This window comes from Meriones unguiculatus, chromosome 18 (genome assembly GCF_030254825.1).
Source record: "Meriones unguiculatus strain TT.TT164.6M chromosome 18, Bangor_MerUng_6.1, whole genome shotgun sequence".
Taxonomy (NCBI): Eukaryota; Metazoa; Chordata; class Mammalia; order Rodentia; family Muridae; genus Meriones; species Meriones unguiculatus.
Genome location: NC_083365.1, coordinates 65,291,681 through 65,313,324, shown reverse-complemented (window position 1 = coordinate 65,313,324; position 21,644 = coordinate 65,291,681). Strand labels below are relative to the sequence as shown.

Genomic DNA, 21,644 nt, shown 5'->3' with positions numbered 1-21,644 from the left:
CTAATTCCTGCAAATTGTCTTCTGACCTCAAAAAACAACATGGCACAAGGACCCACATACCCAGAGATACAAGTAAATATGTTTTTAAAAATTTTTAAGTGGAAAAAGGAGAAAACAAGCACTTACCGGGACTGTGGCAGTCCTTTCTTACTGAGGTCCGCCCTCACACGCTCACCTACGTGTCTATAGATCTCCACCAGACTGTTTATTGCTGCGTCACGAACCTAGACATAAAAGAAGAAATCTTACCAGTGCTTCTTGTCATTCCCCAGCTCACCCCGATAAAATCCAACAGAATGTATGCCACCTCAATTTATCACCAGTCTACAGTACAACCATTCATTCACGCCCTGTACACGCCATACTAAGTAAGGGTACTTTCGGATGTTTCACTCCAATAAAATGATCCCAAATAATAGAAAGACGCCCAGCTCTTCAGACAGATCCCTAAGTGCTGCCCATTCTTCAGTATGTGATATCAGGTAACCAGAATTTTCAATTAAAAAAACAATGAACTATGCTACAAGTAGAGCATCGGCTCTGCGGTAGTTTGGACGAGAATGGCCCCAGTTGGTGAACTGTTTGGGAAGGATTAAGAGGTACAGCCTTGTGGGAGGAGGTATGGCACCGTGGGTGGGCTCCCAGAGGCCACACCAGTCCCAGTTAGCTCCATCTCTGTCTCATGCTTGTCAGGTCTCAGCTACTGCTCTAGCGCCATGAAAGTCAAGGACTCAAACCCTTTGAACCCTCATTCCTACGTAAACTTGTAAGTTTTCTTGGTTACAGTATCTCTAGTAACTAAGAATTGAATGAGTAAATTATATAAAGCATCAGTATCAACTGTACGGGAATTAAAACAAGCAACAAAAATGGACAATAACCTGCTAGAAGGGCCATATATTCAAGGGGATTAAAATGCCAAAAAGAAAAGCATCACATACAAATGATTTCTTAACAGAAGGCAGGATGTAACCAACACTGTCTAATAACAAAGATCACAGCAGAAAAGTAGGGACAGGGATGTTGGTTAAAAGGTGGGCCCTGTAGGAACAAGGACCCAGGGGACCCCTAGGACTCCTAGAAAGCCAGGTGGACACACACTTACAATCCCAGCACTGGGAAATCAGAGACAGATAGACCCTCAGGCTCAATGTCCACCCAGTGGAGCACACATACTCAATTCTAGAGCCATGAGACTATCTCCAAAAACAAGGTGGACAGTGCCAAAAGATTATCAGAGTTGTCCTCTGGCTTCCACACACATGCATGCTCTCTCCCCCCAACCCTGCCATCAGCATCTATATACTGATAAGGTGGAGAGGAGGGAGGTTCATGTAAGTGCTCAGAAGAGTAAGACTCTACCAGGTCCAGTAAATGCAGCAGGTATTGGCATACAAATAAGACTCAGCTGTTCAAAGCCTGGAGGCGCCTGAGCCCCTTCATGGTCTGTAGGTACATCATCTGGCCAGACACAGGGACCACTGCACAGGCAGTGAAATAAGGAGTAAGCGACAGGACACATGTGTTTTCTTGGAGAAGCCTCATTCTGGAGTAAACACTAAATATCAACCTACTGATGTTAAATTTCTTTAGTATAAAAATGACATGTGAGGCCACTGACACAGCTCAGCAGGTAAAGTGGCTTGCTACCAAGACTGACAATGTCAGTTTGATCCCCAAATTCCACGCAGAAGGAAAAAACTGTCTCCCCCAAGTTGTCCTTTGACCTCCACATGTGATTTCTGTTGTTGTTCTGTTGTTTCTTTTTTAAAGATAGGGTTTCTCTGTGTAGCCTTGGCTGTCTTGGCCTTGCTTTATAGGCCAAGCTGGCCTCAAACCCACAGAGATCCACCTGCCTCTGCCTCCCAGGTGCTGGGATTAAAGGCATGCGTCACGAAGTACACCCAGCACATGTGTTCCTTACACATACATTTATTTTGAGAAAATACTTTTGCTATTGTTTGATACACTGAACTGTCTGGAGTAAAAATATTATGTCTGCATGTTATTTCCAAAAGGATCAGAAAACAAATACATGTCTGCAAATACGTGAGAGGCAGCAGATGTAAAATCGATCTGCCAGAGTGCTAACTGATAGACACAGGTGCTTGTTTGACTGCTCTTTGGCTTTTCTGTAAGTTTACAATTTGGCACAATAAACTTTAATACAAAATAGCAGAAAGGGCAGGTATGAAGAGATGGGAAGGCAATAGGGTTTTCTATCTGCTCTGTAGCAATGAAACCAAAGTATGAGGGAAAAAGGAAGGTAATACACAGGCAACAATTTCTGTCCCTATTTGACCTGGTATCACATGACAATGGTCTCCATAAACCCTCCTGTTCGAGTAAATCAGTCACTCATCTTGTCTCTTAAATCTCATGCTATTGCCACTAAAACTCAAGTGCTGAGTCCCTAAGCCCCAGGGCAGCAACCGGGCCTCTGAAGAGAAAATTAAGGTTTGGAGCTGCAGCTAGAGATGGATAAAAACCCAATCTGTGCTTGCAGAAGACTAAGTTCAGTTCCGACACCCATGTCAGGCAACTCCCAACTGCCTGGAACTCCAGTTCCCAACACCCTTATTTGGATTCCTCAGGCACCTGTACTCACACATACACATACAGACCCACGTACCCACACAGACTAAGACACATACTCAGAAACAGAAACACAAGCTAATCTTTTTATAACACTGTGGGCATGCAGCTCCACGGCAGAAGGGTGGACGGCTAAGCTGACTAGCATGAGGGAGGCAGGCGGCAGCACATATTCCTAGATGATGCAGCAGGTGTGCAAGGTGCTAAGAGTGCAGAGGGGTCACTCCAAGGCAGCTGGGGCTGTGGGGCTGCTTTCAGTGTTCAGTGATGAATCCCTGACGTATAAACCCTGCCACCACAGGGAACTAAGCCCTGCCCTCAAGTACCTCATTTTTCACATGATGGGTAGTGGAGATAAACAAAAACATAAAAAAGGAGTACGAATTTTCTTACTAAAGGCCTATGGCTCAAACCACTGTAACAGGCCGTGCCAAGGGTGGTTCTTAAGCTACAAGTGCCTACAGACTCTGGGCAGAAGTAGTAAGTTAAGATTCAGCTTGTAGGGATTGGGAGGGAATGAGGGAGCCGGATACAGCTGGGATACAAAGTTAATAAATTGTAACTAATAATAAAAATAAATAAAGAAAAAACTCAGCTTGTTAACACAATTTCACGTTTTATTAAAAAAATTATTTTACTCACTTGCTTTGCTTTTCGTAATCCTAAAATTTTATGTGTATTAGTGTTTTGCCTTGCATAAATTTTTTAAATTTACAGAATCTTTCTGACAGTGTGTGTCTGCCTTGTGTGTTTCTGAAACCCTGAGGCCAGCAGAGGAGTTATGCACAGTTGTCAGCGGCCATGTGAGTGCCGAGAACTGAACTCAGAGCCTCTGCAAGAGCAGTAAGTGCTCCTAACAATAAATGAGGCACAATCTCACCAGTCCCTAACTTTTATTTTGAGTGTTCCTACACAGTCCTCACTGGCCTGGAATCTGCTATGTGAAGAAGCTGGACTTGACCTCTGAGGTCCCCCTGTCTCTTCCTCATAGGTCTGAGACTATGGGACTGGGGCGCCACACCTGCACCTCATAACTTTTTAATTTACAGAATCTTTCTGACCGTCATGTAGAGCAGCTGGATCAGAGCCCGGCTTACGGGCACTGCACTCTCATTGAAGTTGCAATGCTATCACTGAGGCTAACCCTCAGTGTCTGACTTTGAGTAATGACCACTGTCTGTTGATCTGCAGACGTATGCACATTGTCCACTCAGGACTCCCCAGGTTTGGTATGGAAAGTATACCCATACCAATATTGTGAAGATACCAGTAAACTAAAGTGTTTTCATGTATTTAAAGCAACACAGTTAAGGGTTTCTCCAAAACCCACTGCATGTGGCAAGCATGGGATGTGCAGTGACAATGTCTACCTCAGACTGTGGAGACTTGTAGTGTGTTGGGCCAATAGTGATGTCAGAGCTAAGAACCACCACCCTGCAGAGCACTTACACAGACTCAGAGAGCACACACTGCTGCCCTAATGGGGAAGCAGGCTCAGGACCCATGTGTGCACCAGGGACAGCTGGGCAAGGCCAGGACATGGCTTTACCCTAGGCTTTTTGTGTTGGCGTGGGTAGTTCAAAGTCTGATATATTCTCATCAAGCTAATACTCATGGTGTCTCTAGTATCAAACATGAAAACAACTGAGCCAATGTGTGGGGTTGTGCTGATCATGTGATATTTTACCAGAGTTACTCCAGAAAAGGAGAACCCTGTCAAAGGCCCAGGAGTGATCCCACACGCCACTCTGCTCTGGACCTGAACAAGGGAGCAGCGCCACCTCCCACAGTTCAGGGCGGCTCTCAGGCTGTGGGCCACGGTCGGCTAACTGAGCGTCCCCAGGCAGAAACTGTCAAAAAGGGAAACCTGGGAAGAACCAGATGAATTCTGAATCTCATCTGAGCAGCTTTAAAGGGAACAAGGACATTTTCAAATTTCTAAACATTAACATCTTCCCTGCCCATGGCCCCTCCACACCTCCATGGGACCTGAGCTTCTGAGTAGTGAAATGCTGACGTGACTCCCACAGCATGCAGCCAGAGGGTCCTAGGCTGCCAAGGTGAGCCTTCTCTAAGGGACTTCCGCAGAAAACAAAAGTGCAGAAACAAGGCCAAAGGCCTTAGGGTGAGAAATAACAGTGGCAAACAAAAGCACTGAAATCTTTCCAAAAACCTGCTGTGGCTGTTTCCAGTTTTTTTGTTCTGTTTTTAATTTATGTATATATGAGTATTTGTTCATATGTCTGTCTATGCACCAGTGTTTTGGATGGTTGTAAGCTGGGAATTGAACCCCAGTCTTCTTTAAAAACAAGGACTCATAGCTATCTCCCCAGGTAATTGATTTCTCAGCCAAACATACAGGAGAGGGCTGAGTGGCTGCTCCATCTGCTGTGATATTTTATAAATGCCAATGGTTAGCTATCTCTTAAATCATAATCAGAGGTCCAAAGAGGTAACTCCCACCACCTGCCGCACACACAAAATACCAGATGAACCTTCACGGCTGCAGGTCTCCTGTCTACTCACCTGGCTATTGGGATCTCCCAGTAAGTTACATATATGTGGCACGATCTTGCTTAGTGTTAGAGTCTGTGCCCCAGAGCTGAAAATGAAAGGCATGAGTGAGAACAAAGGGAAGATACCAATGCCTATACCTGCCCTTCCTCCACCCCCCGAGCTGTGATGAGCCCCTCATACCGAGGTTCCCTCCATTCTTCTCAAAATGGCTCCAAAGCACCCCAGAGCCTATTTTCAGAGCTCAGGCCCTTCAATGGCCTGGCCCTGTAAGCTACACTAGGGCCTGTGCCTTGCCATCCTGCTTGCCTTGGAGCCTTGCTCTGCTGGGTCAGATCACGTTTCCTACTATGCCAAATGCAGTGGACCCAACCAAACTCCTTCAGGGTCATCTCCGGAGGGGCCTTCAGAGTTCTGTAATGCTGCTGATGGCAATATGGCGGCTGCACTACACACTGCTCTACTGGGAAACTTCAAGTGTGTCACTTTAAGGTTTATTTTTACTTTTATTTACACGCATGTCTGCCTGTATGCATGCCAGAAGAGGATGTCAGATCCCCTGAAGTGAAATTTATAGACAGTTGATGGACACCTGATGTGGGTTCTGGGAAGCAAACTCGGGTTCCTCTGAGAGAGAAGCGAGCGCTTTTAGGCACTTAACATGGCTGCAGCCTATTCATCCCCTCTCACTGTTGGAATGCTGACACCACAGCAACCCTTTGTGAATACACGCCATAAAACAGCAGAGGCAACTGGATATTATTGCAGAAGTTTCTTTTAAAAACTAAAAATGGGGTAGGGACTGGAGGGATGCCTCAGTAACTAAGAGCAGTTGCTACTCTTCTAGAAGACCCAGCTCAATACCCAACACCACACAGCAGCTCAATCATCTGTACTCCAGTTCCAGGGGATCTAATGCCCTCTTCTAGCCTCCAAGGGCACCAGGCATACACATGGTGCACCAATGTACACACAGGCAAAATTCCCCAACATAATAAACAAAAAACAGGCTTTAAAAATGGCCCTGCCACTGTACTCTTACTCAAGAGAACTGAAAATTCACCGCAGCAATTTCACTCCTAGGAAGCCCAATCTTGAAGTCAACCCTATTTTCTTCAATGGATGAATGGCTATTTAAACTGGACTACATCTGTAGCATATATTCTGTACCATATAATCTATACTATAGCATAGATGCTATACCAAAGGATTCTACTCAGCACTGAAACAAAATGAATTACCATTATCAGTGGCACACAGCGCAACCTCTAGGGAATTTAAGAAGTGGAAATCTGAAGGGTAGCCCTGAAAGGGCACACAAGGCTTGTTCCACTTGAGCAACAGTTTGAAGGCACAAGATCGGAGAAATAAGAGTCCAAATTAGTGGTTGCCACAGGCTATACAGTATACCTACCAAAGGACAGTGGGCAGGAGCCCCATCCACACACAAGGCCTGTGAGCAGCTGTGGCGATGGACACCAGCTCTGTGAACGGGACAGCACTTCCTACTAACCCATCCTTATGAAAAGTCTTACCACTGCCCAGGTGGAAGAGAGGAGCCACTTTTCAGTACATTTCCTTACAACTACCTATAGGTCGAATTACTTCAAAATAAAGGGGGGGGGGTATTTTTGGCCTTGTTTTACTTTTAAAAGTTTAGTAACAGGGCTAGAAATGTAACTCAAATTTTAGAGGACTTGCCTAGCATCCCGAGCCAACAAAAAGGACATATGTGGGCCAGTGCCAGTAATCCCAGATGTTGAGGGGTAGAGGTAGGAGGATCAGGAGTTGAAAGACATACTCAGTTATAAAGAGAGCCTAAGACCAGATCTGATACAAGAGACCCTATCTTTCATTAGTATCTTTCATTAAAAAAAAAAAAAAAAGCCTTAGCCATGCATGGTTTGAGGTTCACCCCAGACTTACGCATTGAGTGTTGCAATAAGGCAGAGGCAGATGCCCTCTCTCGTGCGGAAGTTCTTGTGTTTGAAGCCTCCAAGCATTCTGTCCCACACATACTGTGGGTGACAAGGAACAGAAGAGAGGGTAAGGACTCTGCAGTAAGCCAGGAGTCAACAGAAGAAGACCCTCTTGGCAGGAACCAAAGTGGTCCCATACCCACCACCCCGCAGGCTCCCCCTCTCACAATGACACCCTGAACTAGGGCAGGTCCTACTTTATCAGACACATCCAGTTAAGGTCTGAAAAGCATGTGCACTTATGTTAGCACTGCTAGATTCTCCCCATAACACCAACGAGATAGAATTGCCCCATTTTATGACTGAGAACGAACGGTACAGCCCAAAGAACAGCAGGTACACACACTGCTTCCTATCTGGAACACGTCTCCTAGGCTCACCCCAATATTTGTTTTATCTCCCCTGGGAAACTGCTGTTGGCTACCCCAGGTGCATCCCCAACAATGGTCAGTGGAACCCTGAAAGACAAGGCTGGGTCCATCCATTCTAGCAAGCCCAGCTAACTATCATATAGAAACCACAGCCCGAGCAGGCCTCGTGGCTCACCACCAGAGAAAGGGACAGGCAGTCACATAAATAAGCTAAGGGCCTAACAGATTAATCAAACATTCAACACCCATGCCCAACCCACTGATTTAGTCAAACGATACATTTTGCTAGTTATATATTTAAATCTCACATATGAAGAGGGTCATAAGAATGTTCATCTCTGTACTGGCTAGTTTTATGTCAACTTGACACAAACTACAGGCATCAGAGAGGAAGAAACCTCAACTGAGAAAATGCTTCCATGAGGTCCAGCTGTAGAACATTTTTCTCAATTAGTGAGGGCCCCACCCATGGTGGGTGGTACCATCCCTGGGCTGGTGGATCCTGGGTTCTATAGGAAAGCAAAATGAGCAAGCCCTGAGGAGCAAACCCAGTAGGCAGCACCTCTCCACGGCCTCTGCATCAGCTCCTGTCTCCAGGATGCTGCCCTGTTTGAGTTCCTGTCCTGACTCCCTACAATGATGAACAGTGCTATGGAAGTATAAGCCACATAAACCCTTTCCTCCCCAACTTGCTTTTTGGTCACGGTGTTTTGTTGAAGCAATAGACACCCCAACTAAGACCTTCTCTAACCCATCAGGTTGAAATAAATCAACTCCAGAGAATTTTGCACACAGTTGAACTTGTCTTGCCTTACCTGGGGGTTAGCAGCTTGATCCATGATCTTTAGCAGCAGGGTTTGGTCTTGCTCCCTCACGGAGTCTTTAGCATCTCCCAGTCTGTCTATTAGACTTGGCAACACTGAAAACCAAAATGGAAATGGATTACATGAAAACAGATCTTGGAAGCTGGGAGTGGTGGTACACGCTCAGGGAGGCAGAGGCAGGCAGATCTCTGTGAGTTTGAGGCCAGCCTTGCCTACAAAGCAAGTCCAGAACAGCCAAGGCTATACAGAGAAACCCTGTCAAGAAAGAAGAGAAAGGAAGGAAAAGAAAAAGAGAGAAAAAGAAACAGAGAAAGAAGAAAAAAGTGAGAAAGGAAGAAAGATAGAAACAAGGAAAAAGAAAGGGAGAGAAAGTGAGAGAGAAAGAAAGGAAAGAGAGAGAACAGATCTTGGAGTCTGAGGTCACCCATTGCTCATCTGCGGTTAGCTTGCCTAAGGTAGCTATTACAAGGCACCTGTCTTTGGCCAGAGCGCCACTCTCCTTGCTGATGCACATTCATAACTTAAATCTCTGCACTTGGACACCGAGGAAGGAGAAGCAGAAGTTTATGGTCAGCCTTTGCTGTATGGAATGTTCAAGTAGAAGGGCTCATGAAGACCCATCCTTCCCTGAGGATTTCCATGCCATTAATCGTTGATGGGAAAGGGAGCACTTTCATCGGGGGTTACACTATGGATATGGGCCATTACCTGCACCTATGCCTCTGCCAGAGACCCTAATGACACTCAGGGGGTCATGGGAGACAGAAAGATATGAAAGTAAAAGGGCACTAAGTGGAGAGGGAAGGGCATCAGCAGAAGTAGGGGGTAACATAACAGAAGGGAACTTGGATGAGGGTTGTGATCAAATACACTGTGTATAAAAGACCATGCTTATAACTGGCATAGGCTAATAAAACCACTCAACAACAGACCCTGTCCAGGGGCAAAGGAGATGAACATGCTTCACCAACATTGGGTACATTTTACTTATAAGCACACACACACACGACACACACACCAGCCTACACATGCCTACTCCAAGCCTGCTGGGTCTCTAGTGAGAATCCATGAGTCCTGAGCTACTGTAGGAGGGAAATGGAAAATGGTTCAAATACCAAAGTCCTAACATTAAATCTTATGGTCCCACATCTTTCTCAGTGAGCACACTGACCACAAAGCTACAGAAAATGTTAAGGACCAACACTGATGATGAACACTACTGGGAAATTCCAGCTGACATTGTGGCCCAGTGGTTAGAGTCCCTGTCTGGCATGCAGAGGACGTGGGTTCCATCCACTCAGTGTCCACACAAAAGGAAACGAAAGGATAAAGAAATGTAGAGATTCTCTACTGAAAGTTATAGAAACATACGTGCTCAGTGCTTACCTTGCCGCCATGAAACACCGTGATTTAGCGACATCTAAACTATGGGAAAATCCAAACGCCTCCTTTTTTTTGGGGGGGGGTAGGACTTTTCAAAGAGAACTGCCTCTCGGAGGAGGGGCTGGGGACATGTACTGGCTGTCATCAAATTGATGACTAATCTTGCATAAAATCCTCAACTGCTAATATTTCATATTGGAAAGTCACAGCAGGAAGGAATAATTCGGGATTTGAGGGAAGCGGGCAGTGATGCCGTGGTGTGGGGTGAGTCCGGGTGGGAGGGGAGGCGAAGACTGCTGCCTAGGCTCACCTGTACCGATCTGCGCCTTGAATCGGTCCTGCAGCCTTGTCACCAGTGCCGACAGGATGTCCATGCCCAGGAGAACCACCTACAGCGGGAAACAAGCACAGCGTCAGCGGTGCGGTAAGGTAGCGCCGGCATAGCTGGTCCCCGCGGTCCCAGAGCCCCGGGCGCCCAGCGACTAGGAGAGCTGAAGTGGGTGGGCAGGAAAGCATGCTCCACACGGAAAAACTGGTTACGATTCGGAAGGAAAACTCGCCGAGGCGAAGCTCCATTGAAACAGAAGCAGCCCAAACTACAAGAGTCCATCACGGCCTTGCCCCGCCCCCGAGTTGCGTATGCAAATTAACCAGGTCCCGGCTCAAAGCCTCCCTCCGGCCCCGCCCAGAGAGGCACGTATGCAAATTTTCAGGCTTGTGACGCGCGGCCTTATGGGTAAAGCCAAGCTTGGGTCTAGAAGCCCCTCGGGGTTTCAGGAAAGCGGAGAGGGTATTCGGCGTCGGAACCTGCAATCGTAGAAAGTACTGTCCGCCGGAAGGGCTGGAGCAAGCCTCCTGCGGCGGTCACCGCAACCTAACCCGGGGGTGGAGCTTCCTGGCTGCCGGGCGCGCGTGGTTGCTGGCAACCATCCTTTTCTTGGGGTTGCGTTACTGTCCAATGAACGCTTAGTGAGGGCAGTACTGCTAACGCCTGACAACACACCTGCATCGGTTAAAGCTCTGCTTTACCTTGGTGCAATTTTTGGAAAACGCCACACAACCTCTTTCCTCTGCCTGAGTGTTCAAAAATAACCAAGCGGCTGCCGCAGCCTCCCTCCCACTTCTTCCGCTTCCTGATAGGGGGCAGCAGCAACTTGACCTCCGCACAGCCTCTCTCTCAATCCTGCCCTCTGTACTTAGCAAATCTCCAACACTGCCATAAACATCCTTGAAGGACTGACCCCACGGGCAGAACGCTCCCTTTTCAACAATATAACCTTTACAGGGGTTTTCTTCATTCGTTCATCAAGTTTCAAACCAGCCTGGGAAGGAATTAGGTATTGGAAAGTGCGTCCTCTTTTTTTTTTTCCCCCCTTGTGACGGGGACTATGTATCCCTGGACTAACCTGGAACTTAATGTGTAGCCCATACTGGCCTCAAACTCACAGCTCCCAACTGCTGGAATTAAAGGCCTGTTCCACACTCTTCCCCCAAAATAGGTCTATTTGTGAGCATTTCTTAAAAACAAAACAAACTGGTTTTACTTTTGAACCACAGTGTTTACGTTTCCCTGTTTGGCTTCCTTCCAAAGAGCACAGTAAGGGAGGTAATATTACAGTATAGAAACCATTACCTCGGGCAGGTGCCCAAGGTCAGCTTGAACAATGCTAAGTCATGCTGATGACGTAAGCTCAGTGTAATGTAATGCACACTTCACCTGTGTGACAGTCCCTTTAAAGTCTACAAGCCTTGAGTAATCCCAGAAAAACGAGGGAAACTCAAAACACCTACCCAGCACTCAATTGTAGGTCAAAACCAAGGATATCTGAGAAATTACCACAGTGAAAATATCTTTTTATAGACTCTTAATTTGCCTGGGAAGAGGAACATGACATTCCGAAGATTGTTTCTTGAACCAAATAATAAGCAAATCAAATTAAGAGCCAAAGAATGGGCTCTGTTAAAGTGCACTGTCACAGACCAAGGGAAACTAAACAGGAGGGAAGTCCGGGAAAGATCCAAAATGCAGCACAAGGCAACGGTCTAGAGAACGCCTACACGCAGGTGCACAACAGAGGAGAAACAGATGCTCGCCACGGCAGAGAGGGTTAAAAGCAACAGCTGACACTCAGTAGAGGCTACAAAGGGCTGGAGGAGGGGTGTTGGGGCAAGAAATAACTTCTGCACACTGCTGGGGGGAGTGCAAAGTGGACTCCGTGTGGAAAATTAAATATGACTTAACTGTCTGGTCCAGCAATTCTGCTTCTGGACATAAACACAAAGGAGGTAAAGCAGGGTCATGGCTGAGTAGCCATGTTGGCGGCATCATTTCTACAGTAAGTGGCATAGCAGTTTCAGTTACAGTGAACCAGAGTCCTACAGCAACACAAGATAAATCCCTGGGATAAACAATTTATCGAATTTAAATTGTGTGCTTTCTGAACAGCACAACAACATCTCACTCTACACTGCTCAGTCCCACTCAGAAATGAGAGCCATCCCTTCGGCATCTGGCACCCAAGCAGTACATGCTGCCCTCCATGAGTGACTTGGCAGTCATGCTGGCTGGTCTGCTGGGAGACCAGAGTTCACCAAGGAAACCCCTAGCTACTTAAAAATGTTCCTGAAGCACAGGAATGACAGTATGGATTCACCAAAGGGAAAGTACTGGGATCATAGCTCCACACCTGCTTCCCCTATGGCAAGGGCTTCACAGCCTGATGAATACACGTAGAAATACAAAGAGCAAGACATTCAGTACAAGGGGATGAACCCCCTCCTGTAGAACACCAGGACTGACTGTAGATCAGAAGGGTCAAAGGCAGCTCACATGCAGACAGGGAAACCATCAACATCCAGGGATGGAAAGGGATCCAGGCCTTAGACACAGCAAGCACCTGAGAACCCTGGGAACAGTGCTGTTTTTACATAAACACCCTTGGGTCATTCCAGTGTCTAGAGGGAATAAGAAGAGAATGCCTCCTGTAACACACCAGACGTGATCAACACAGCTTCAAAAACAGCTCTGTGATCCTGGAATAGGAGAAAATAGGAGATAAATGGAAACCTCACAGGAAGAGACAGACTGATGAGCTGGACCACACTGGATGAGATCTCTCATTCCTAAGGCCCTCTGAGATAAGTAAAGCAGTCCAAACTCAGACAGAGATTGATTATCCAAGGCCATGATGTTTACAAACAAACCTGAGCCTTCTGACCACCCTAAAGCCATTTTTAGTGCAGCATAACCACAATATACACCAACCTAGCACTTTCAGACTTGTCTGCCTCTTTCCAGGTGGCTTAAGACCTTGGGCAAGTCCCAGACATGACCTCCAAAGCTGGCTGACTCTCTTCAGTGCCCTGCTAATGAAATCCTGGAAAGGCACTCAGGCTCCCTAATCCCAAACTCACAGGGACAGGAGCACCAGGCCCTACCACCTACTGCCAGCTGTCCATCTCCAGCACCACCTAACAATACGTCCACTCTACAGAGGGCTAGCAAGCTTTGGTAACATGCCTGGCACACATACCTACCGGCACACACGAGGCACCCTGAAGGACCCACCCCCTTCATTAGGAAAGCACAGGTCAGGGCTGAGAAGAGGGCTCAGTTGGTGAAGTGCTTGGTGCAGCTCATCCCCACAGCCCACAGGAAAGCCGGCGGTGGTGCCGTTTGCCTGTAATTGTCATGCTGGGGAGGCAGGGGCAGAAGGATCCCCAGGTCTTGCTGGCCAGCTGGTCTAGCAAGCTCCACCATCTGTGAGACACTATCTCAAAATATAAAAGTGAGCTGGGCATGGTGGTACATACCACTAATCCCAGCAGAGGTGGGCGGATGGGAGAGTTCAAGGCTAGCTTGGTCTACATAGCAGAGTGCCTTGACAGTCAGGACTACACAGAGGGACCTTGTCTCAAGAATAAATAAACAAACAAAACTAACTAACTAACTAATAAAAATAGACCTCTGGCCTCCACATGCACTTCAGCATGCATGTGCACATGCAATGGGCACACAGACACACACAAAGCATTAGTCAGATAAATAAAAATGAGGAAGAAACAAAGTCATGGGACGCAAAGAAAAAAGTAAGATTGCCTAAAAGCACACCATCCAATAATAACTGATGATCCTGTCAGCTGCATAACACACTGGGCATGCCCACACGCTCGGTTTTCACTCAGGGCTAGGGAAATCTTCCCCAGCCGGCAGATGGACAGTCCATTTTCGGTGGCTGCCTGGCATCCTACTTAGCTTGCCTCCGTGATTACTGAGCCAGCTCCCCACACCTTCCCAAAAGGTGGATGCGTGTGTCCACATGTGTACTGCTACCTCTTAGCACCAATGCTTCTTAGGACATCTGCTGGGACAAAAACTCTTCATTCTACACTCACACTGTCACAGAACACAGTGGCTGTCCTTGAGAATTGGTGTACCTGTCTCCACACATTTGCTTAGTCGTTGTTTCCATTGTTCAGCTGCAGCCTTAAACCAACTAAAAGAGAAAATAATCAGCACTTTACACTGGGCTCATTTCCAACTCCGAGACTAAGAACACAATACAGATCGAAGAGGAAAAAGGCCTAAGTTTAGGAGTCAGTCCACACACATGCACAATGGGAGGACTAGCCTCCAAGAGCTGTCACCTATTCATGGTGATACCTATGGCACTGGGCTGGCTCTTCTTCAATCTTTGTCTGGAATGCCTCCTGGAGACAGTTACAGGACAGCTTACTGCCAGTTGCTGCCCCTACACAGAGATGTGACTGTTAGAAAGAAACGAAGCACAGTGCACCATCAAACCACTTCCCTTCACAGGAGGCATCACTGGCCACAAAAAGCTAAGCAGAGGTCAGGTGAAATCAGTGTCAGGAAGAGTTCGGAAGCTGTGTTTGTAAGTCCGGCCTGCCCGGTACAATGTCTCAATAATGAGAAATATTCTGTGTTATCTAGTCCAATACAGCAGCCACTGGGTACATATAGGGGCTGCAGCAATAGCTCCCTGGATTGCCACACAAGTATGACCACCTGCTTTTGTTTATTAGCACCCCTACTGGCTGGGGTTTGGTGGCACAGGCTTGGAATCCCATCCCCAGGGAAAGAAACAGGCAGGTGCCTGGGGATCTCTGGCCAGCCAGCCTAGCCTCAGGTGTCTTGTTTCACAAAAACAAGGGGCAGGGGAGGCAAGGTAGACAAGATGGACAGCTTCTGAGGGATGATACATAAGATTGATATCTGGCTGCCATATGCATGTGTACACACAGTCATAGGCACAAATACACATACAAGCATGCACACAGGGAGAGAGATGTAGATAGTGTAACCAGGAACCAAAAGTTTTCATTTCAGTAAATGTCACTTACTGTAACTTTCGAGAGGCACCCAAGACTCTGGCTACCCTGCGGCATTGCTGGCTACAAACTTAAATGAGCAAGGAGAAATAAGGCAGGCCATGGAGGGGCCCAGGGCAGCCACACAACCTGGACAGTGCTTACGAGCTACAGTCACCCAACATCATGCAGAAACACAGACCAAACTTAAAACACCGGTCATCTACTCTAGGGAGTTAATAGCACTAAAGAGATCAAACCAAACTTGGTAGAGCCATGCGATAAAACTCTAAAATTCTGTGTAACAACAAAGGAGAGCATAGCGACACACACTTCACCTCAGGTGCACTTAGAAAATATGAGGCTCAGTGAAAAAAGCAAAATGCCAGACTGCACACGACAAATCTGGCCACAGGAAACTTCCAGAGAAGGCAAACTCAAAGAAACAGAAGAGAGACAACGGCTTCCTAGGGCTGAGGTTCAGAGGGAGGAATACCACAAACAGGCAGGGGATCGCATAGGGTGATAAAGAATGTCATAAAACGGGACTGTGAGGAAAGCTATACAAATCTGCAAAAGATAAGCAAACTGTACATGTGGTAAATTTTGAGCACCTCAATAATTCCTTTTTAAGGCAAAAGCTATTACTAGTTCTCTGACCTTTCTGGTAGTAAGACCATGCAAGGACTCTGGCTGCTGAAGATGGCAGAAGGTCCAAGAGGAGCAATGGGTGAAGGCTATACCTTTGTACAGACCAAGTCTCCAGAAGCAGTACAGAGCTAGGAGCTCATGGTGCCCACAGCCTCTCACACCCACTCACTGCCCTCTTGGTAGTCAAACTCAGTTTTCCAAAATTCTGCAAAAATGTATTTAGGTGGCTTGCAAATTGATTCTTTATCTGAAACAGAACACAAGCTCCGTGGAGATAGAAAAATTTACCTAGTTACTCACTCTCTAGAACCGTATCTGTTGAATAAATTAATTCCCTTGCTGTTCCCTTGGAAAAACATCTTTTTATTTTATATTCAAAATCAAGTTGAAGATGAATGAGTACTTTCTGACTTACATGCTTCTGTCCATACTTCACCATTAAATTATAATTACATCACTTCCCCCCTTCCCCTTCTTCCCTCCAGCCCCTCTCATAGCCCCATTCTCCATATTTATTATTAGTATGAATGATGGAGGGAGTGGCACGGGCATGGAGGTTAAAGGACAGTTTTGGTTCTCTCCTTGTATCTTCAAGGGGTTGCAAGGATCGGGATCGACCTCAGATCCCCAGGCTTGAGCAGCAAGCAAGCCATCTCTTCCACAGCTTCCAGATGTAGTTTTGTAGGACCAAAACAAGATGGAGCACAGAATGGACTTCCAGAGTTATCCTACGATCTCCATACACATACTATGCCATGCACGTGAGAGACTGTGTACACACACACACACACACAGCTTTATAAACTGAAGCTTGCAATTTGGCCTGAGTGCCAAATTAAGACATTTTTATTAAAACTTTGATCCACTGACCTGCAAGCATCAGCAACCTAGTTTCCCCCAGGCAGTGTTCAAGCCCTGCCTTATCTAAACTCAAAGCCTCTAGATCTGGGTCACTGTGGGGAGATGGCTGAGGTAGATCTTGGGAGAAATGCAACCCACATGGACCAAGACAAAGGAGCAGAATGTTCATTCTTCACCAATCCAGATGACAAGACTCACAAACAGCTGCAGACAAGGACATGGGAAAACTGGAACCCATATGTATTGTGGTGGGATTGTGACAGGACGAAGTCTCAAACTCATCAGCGTTAAAACTGTGACAGAAATTCTGTCCTTGACATTCCACTCCCAAGAAAACACTCAACAGAACAGAAAAGCTTTGTCTATACAACACACAAATGTTCAAAACACAACTATTCACAACAGTCACTCAGCAGAATCAACCTGCATGTTCAACAACCAATGATCAGATAAACAAAATATGCACATCTCTACAACAAGTATTTGGGAATAATAAAATTAAATGTATGCTAAGTTCATACCACTGTATGAATAAGACAACTTGAAACTAATAAATCTTAGTGGAATGAGCTGGACACAGAAGGACAGGTGTTGTATGGCACTTATAGGACAGAGACAGAAAATACTCAGGGATAGAAAGGGGAGTTAATGGTTGCCACTGCCAGGTATTGAGGCATGGCTGCTGATGAGTAAGAGTTCCTTCCTCAGATGACAAAGATTTTAAAGTAACAGTAGCCAAATATATGACTCAGCAATTAAAGGCATTTCTAGTCAAGCCTGATGACCTGAGTTCAATTCCCCAGGACTCACATAATAGAAGCAAACAATGGGTTCCTGCAAATTATCCTCTGATCTCCACATACATGCTGTGGCATGTGTGCACATCCACACACACAAATAAATAAATGTAGTAATTTTTAATTAAACAATGATCTTGGTTATAGAACTGTGAATATGAAAAAAGAGCTGCATATTATATGGAAGAGTGAATCATTTTGTTTTGTTTTGTTTTGTTTTGAAACAGGGTTGGCTCTGTGTAGCCTTGGCTGACCTGAAACTCACTCTGTAGACCAAGCTGTGTCGACCTTAGAGAGATCCACCTGCCTCTTCCTCCCGAGTGCTAGGCTTAAAGGCAACAGTGACCTTTATAACAGTGAATTGTGTTTGGTAAGGCAGTTAAAGTCATCATCATCATGACTTACTGACCTGGTACTCCAGAACTGATTAAAGAAAACAGAAGCAACCTAATAAAGCCAGCAGGCGATTAGCAGTGCTATACCAAGTCCCTTGTGGTTTTCATTATAGTCTTGACAAATGTACTCCGCCCAAGTAAGATGCTTTCAATCATTTCGAGGGAAGGGGTTACCTAAAATATAACAGCACAACCACCATAGAGAGAGCTCAGTGGGTCAAGATGCTTGCTGCCAGGTCTGGAAACCTGAGTTCCATCCCTAGGACCCACATGGTGGGAGGGGAAAAAAATGTGACTTCCACAAGCTGTCCTCTAACCACAACACTTATGCCTACACACATATACATGCATATGTGTACGCACACACAAGTAAATAAAATAAAATGTAATTAATGATATATACATGTATATGTCTAATAGAACAAATAATAAATAGTGCCTCACTATCAGAAACAGCATACAGAAAGAAACACTTTAGTCTGACAGATATTTAACACGGAAATAAGCCTGTGTCACAGAATTACAGCTGCAGAACACTAGATAGAATGACTCTACTTACAGTGGTTGGGTTCAGCATATACAACTCAAAGAAACCAACCTTTCATCTTAGACATCATATGTACCTGTATTATGAAATTTTTACAAGCATATATACATTTGAGATTTCAGACAATAACAAGGAAAAAGTGATAGAGATAGACACCCAAGTCTCACGCTATCTGTGCATATAAACTCATCCCCACACTCCTGTGCACACATCACATACCGCTCACAGACATGCACACCATGTCCGGCTCTGACACAGTGTGAAGGAAAAAAAAAAACCAACAATCCACAGTGCTAGTCTAGAGCACACACTCACTATCTCTCTCCTGGAAGACCATCGATCTCCCGACCAACCCATCTACAAGGTCACAAAAGCCAAAAGTCAGGCTGCTCTCGTTAGGATGTCTACAATTTTCAAGATACAGAGCTCCTCAGAGAGGAGCATTCGAGGAGATGAGATGAGGGAGGGTGAGACTGGGAGGGAATGAGGGAAAAGGCTACAGCTGGGATACAAATTTAATAAACTGTAATTGATATAAAAAATAAAAATGTAATTAAAAAATAAAAAATAAAAAGAAACAGAGCTTTGCCTTCTATAATCCAGAGGAAATGTTTACCCCTCACAGAAACTGAATGACTCACTACAGACCACAGTGAAAGATTGGCAGCTCTGGCCCAGACATCAGGTCCCCCTAAGACTAGGCGCCCCTGCATCCTCTTTACACCCTTCAAGCAAAGAGCAGGACTGAGCTCAGGAGCCTGGCAGGCAGGTGGCTCAGGGCTGACTATATCCACCTACTTCATGCACTTGGCTAAAAGACATGAGCTCTTCCCAGGGTAGAGGGAGCTATTTTGAAATTGAGTATAGAGCATACAGTCCAGGAAGTCTGATCCTCCCCTCATTCCATTTCCCACACCTTCTCCTATACTCTACTTGTCAAGGATCTACCAGCCATCCAGCAAAACAACCCCAACAACACAGGAGACAGACACAATTAGTTGCTCCAACACTGATGGAGTCTTGATTCCACTAAAAACGGACGGATAGGAGGGGGTGGTGCAGGTGGTGGAAGAGGAGGAGGAGCTGGAGGAAGAAGAGGAAAAGGAGCTGGAGGAGGGGAGGGAGGAGGAGAATTATTAAGAACCCAAGTGGAATACCCTCCTGAGTGTTTTCAGATCAATGCAAAATGGAAACTTTTCCACACTGGAGCTATCCCAAACTCTTCTATTATTTATGGGGATCAAACGAAGTGCAGAAATACACCAGGCAATTTTCACATACACTGCGCTTAGCCCTAGGGGGTCTAGGCTCATTCAAGTATTGGTTTCTGTGTCAGTGTAGGTACAGGAAATCCTCTCTCATTTGGTTTTGTGTTACAGCATTTGAGGAGAACTCACCTGTCTTTCTATGCCTCAGTTTCCTTTTTCTACCAACCAAGTAGCTCTAGATTAACCTCACACCTCTTCTACCTTTCAAATGTTACACCTTCTAAGCATACCTTATTTTTTAAATTTTATCACAGTTATGTGTTTATTAGAAGGGGCACGCGCAGGTATGAAGGCCAGAGGGCAACCGGTAAGGAGCTGGTTCTCTCCTTTCACCATGTGGGACTGGGGATCAAACCCAGGTCACCAGAATTGGCAGCAAGCACCTTCAGCTGCTGAGCCAGCCCTGAGCATTATTTTCTAAGACCCCACTGTGGTCTCAACCCAGGCCAAAATAAACTCCCCTATGGCACTGCCCACTCCCCCAGCCCTAAGTAGACCCTCTTCCCAACTAACTAACCAATCCCTTCCAGGTCCAAGGACAAGTGGCTCTTCTCTAATGGAGGCCCACATGTCAGGGTTTGCTCTTCCCTTCTCCCTGGCCTCCCTGACCTGCAACCATTACGCCCACGATCACATAGGCTGACATGTGACTGTCCCACAGTGTTCTAGGGTATCTAACTAGTGCCAGCTAGCTTCTTTTCTACTATGCCCTACTCCCATCTGGTCATGATTTCAAATGTAAAAAGTATTAACAAGTGAAACCATCTTTAGGACAAATAAAAAAATAATGTCAAAAATGGAAAATTGAGTTCATTGGCAGCCAGTTCATTGGCAGGCTCAGCAAGAAAAGAAATTGCTGTCAAGTTTGGGACCTGAGTTCAATACCGAGGACCCACATGGTGGACATAAAGAACTGACTCCCAAAGGCTGGTCTCACCCTTAATCCGATCACACTCTTAATCACAATGCAGGTACACACATACACAATTAATTAAATGCTTAAAAGTCACAATATAATTCTTTCAAATGAGATAACTGTATAGCCTAAGACAATGATGAAAATCAAATTCAAGAAAACATTTAACATTTATCCATTCTGTATAAATGCTTGGTTTAGAATACACAGTGCATTCTGCCTGGGATTCTGTCATTTAATCCCCTTGGCCCAGGACTGGCAGTCAATCTCCTATTATGACTACATACTGGATTGATTTCCACAATTGTTGCACCCTAACTTAGAACCATGGAAGGATTACCAAAGGTCTTAGGGCCAGGCAAAAACAACCTTTTGATATCACAAAGATACTGTTATCATTTACAAAGTTCATATTTGAGAAATGTAAACACCCACACATACCTCATAATGCTTTAAATAAGTTTATGATTTTGTGTTGGGCCTGTGGGCCACACAATGATGAAGGCAGAGGGTTTTGGACATTTCCTTGCCTTAGCAACAGCTTTCTCACCTGCTCCCATATCTGAGGAGGACTCCGAAGTCCAGCTCTTTCTGCGATGTTGTAAGTAAGGGGCAAAGTTAAAGACAAGAAGCCTAGAACACACTTTTATCAACCTTTTCCTGACAGCAATTAGCAATAGGAACACTTTAGGTCACGCTGCAAACACTCTGGGGGGCTGGGGAGGCACGGAGGACACAAATAGCAATCAGCAAACAACTTCTCTTTGCTACATACAACCCCAGAAGAGAAACAACAGAAGACCCGAGTCGGAATCTGATGCCCCACATGCTAAAATATCCTGCAGGCTTCAGTAGGTCACTGTGTGGCAAGAAGGGACAGGCACATTGGGACAAGCAAGGGAATTCAGATGCATAAGAAGTCACAAAAACACAGGTGGAGAAAGTGTACAATGAATGGGCTGGCTAGACGGCTCGGGGAGTAAACGCCCTGGCTATCACGCCTGACAATCTGAGTTCAAATGCCGGGACCCACACAGGGGAAATAGAAAGCTGACTCGTGGTTGCTGTCCTTTGACCCACAGGCAGGGAAGGTGTAAGAGAATGTCTAAGGTTCATGAGGAAGCCAGGTGGGCACCTCTACACTGCAGGCTTATCTGTGACGAGTACTCAGAGTTGGCCTCCCATCACAAAGAACTGGCCATCCACGGCTGC

The 21,644-nt window shown here is 45.9% G+C and overlaps 1 protein-coding gene and 1 non-coding gene across 2 annotated transcripts in view; one reads left to right on the top strand and one right to left on the bottom strand.

The window, feature by feature from the left end:
* The window catches only part of Clasp1 (cytoplasmic linker associated protein 1), a 219,296-nt gene that overhangs the window by 136,645 nt on the left and 61,007 nt on the right, over positions 1-21,644 (bottom strand). Inside the window, exons 3-7 of the mRNA XM_060371639.1 lie at positions 9,977-10,055; positions 8,275-8,378; positions 7,036-7,127; positions 5,122-5,197; positions 127-224 (exon numbers count right to left, since the gene is read on the bottom strand). Coding sequence (XP_060227622.1) covers positions 127-224; positions 5,122-5,197; positions 7,036-7,127; positions 8,275-8,378; positions 9,977-10,055 — 449 coding nt within the window. The remainder of the gene's footprint in view (positions 1-126; positions 225-5,121; positions 5,198-7,035; positions 7,128-8,274; positions 8,379-9,976; positions 10,056-21,644) is intronic.
* LOC132649105 (U4atac minor spliceosomal RNA) lies at positions 10,592-10,716 on the top strand. Its single transcript, XR_009587539.1, has one exon. It is a non-coding gene; the product is annotated as a U4atac minor spliceosomal RNA (small nuclear RNA).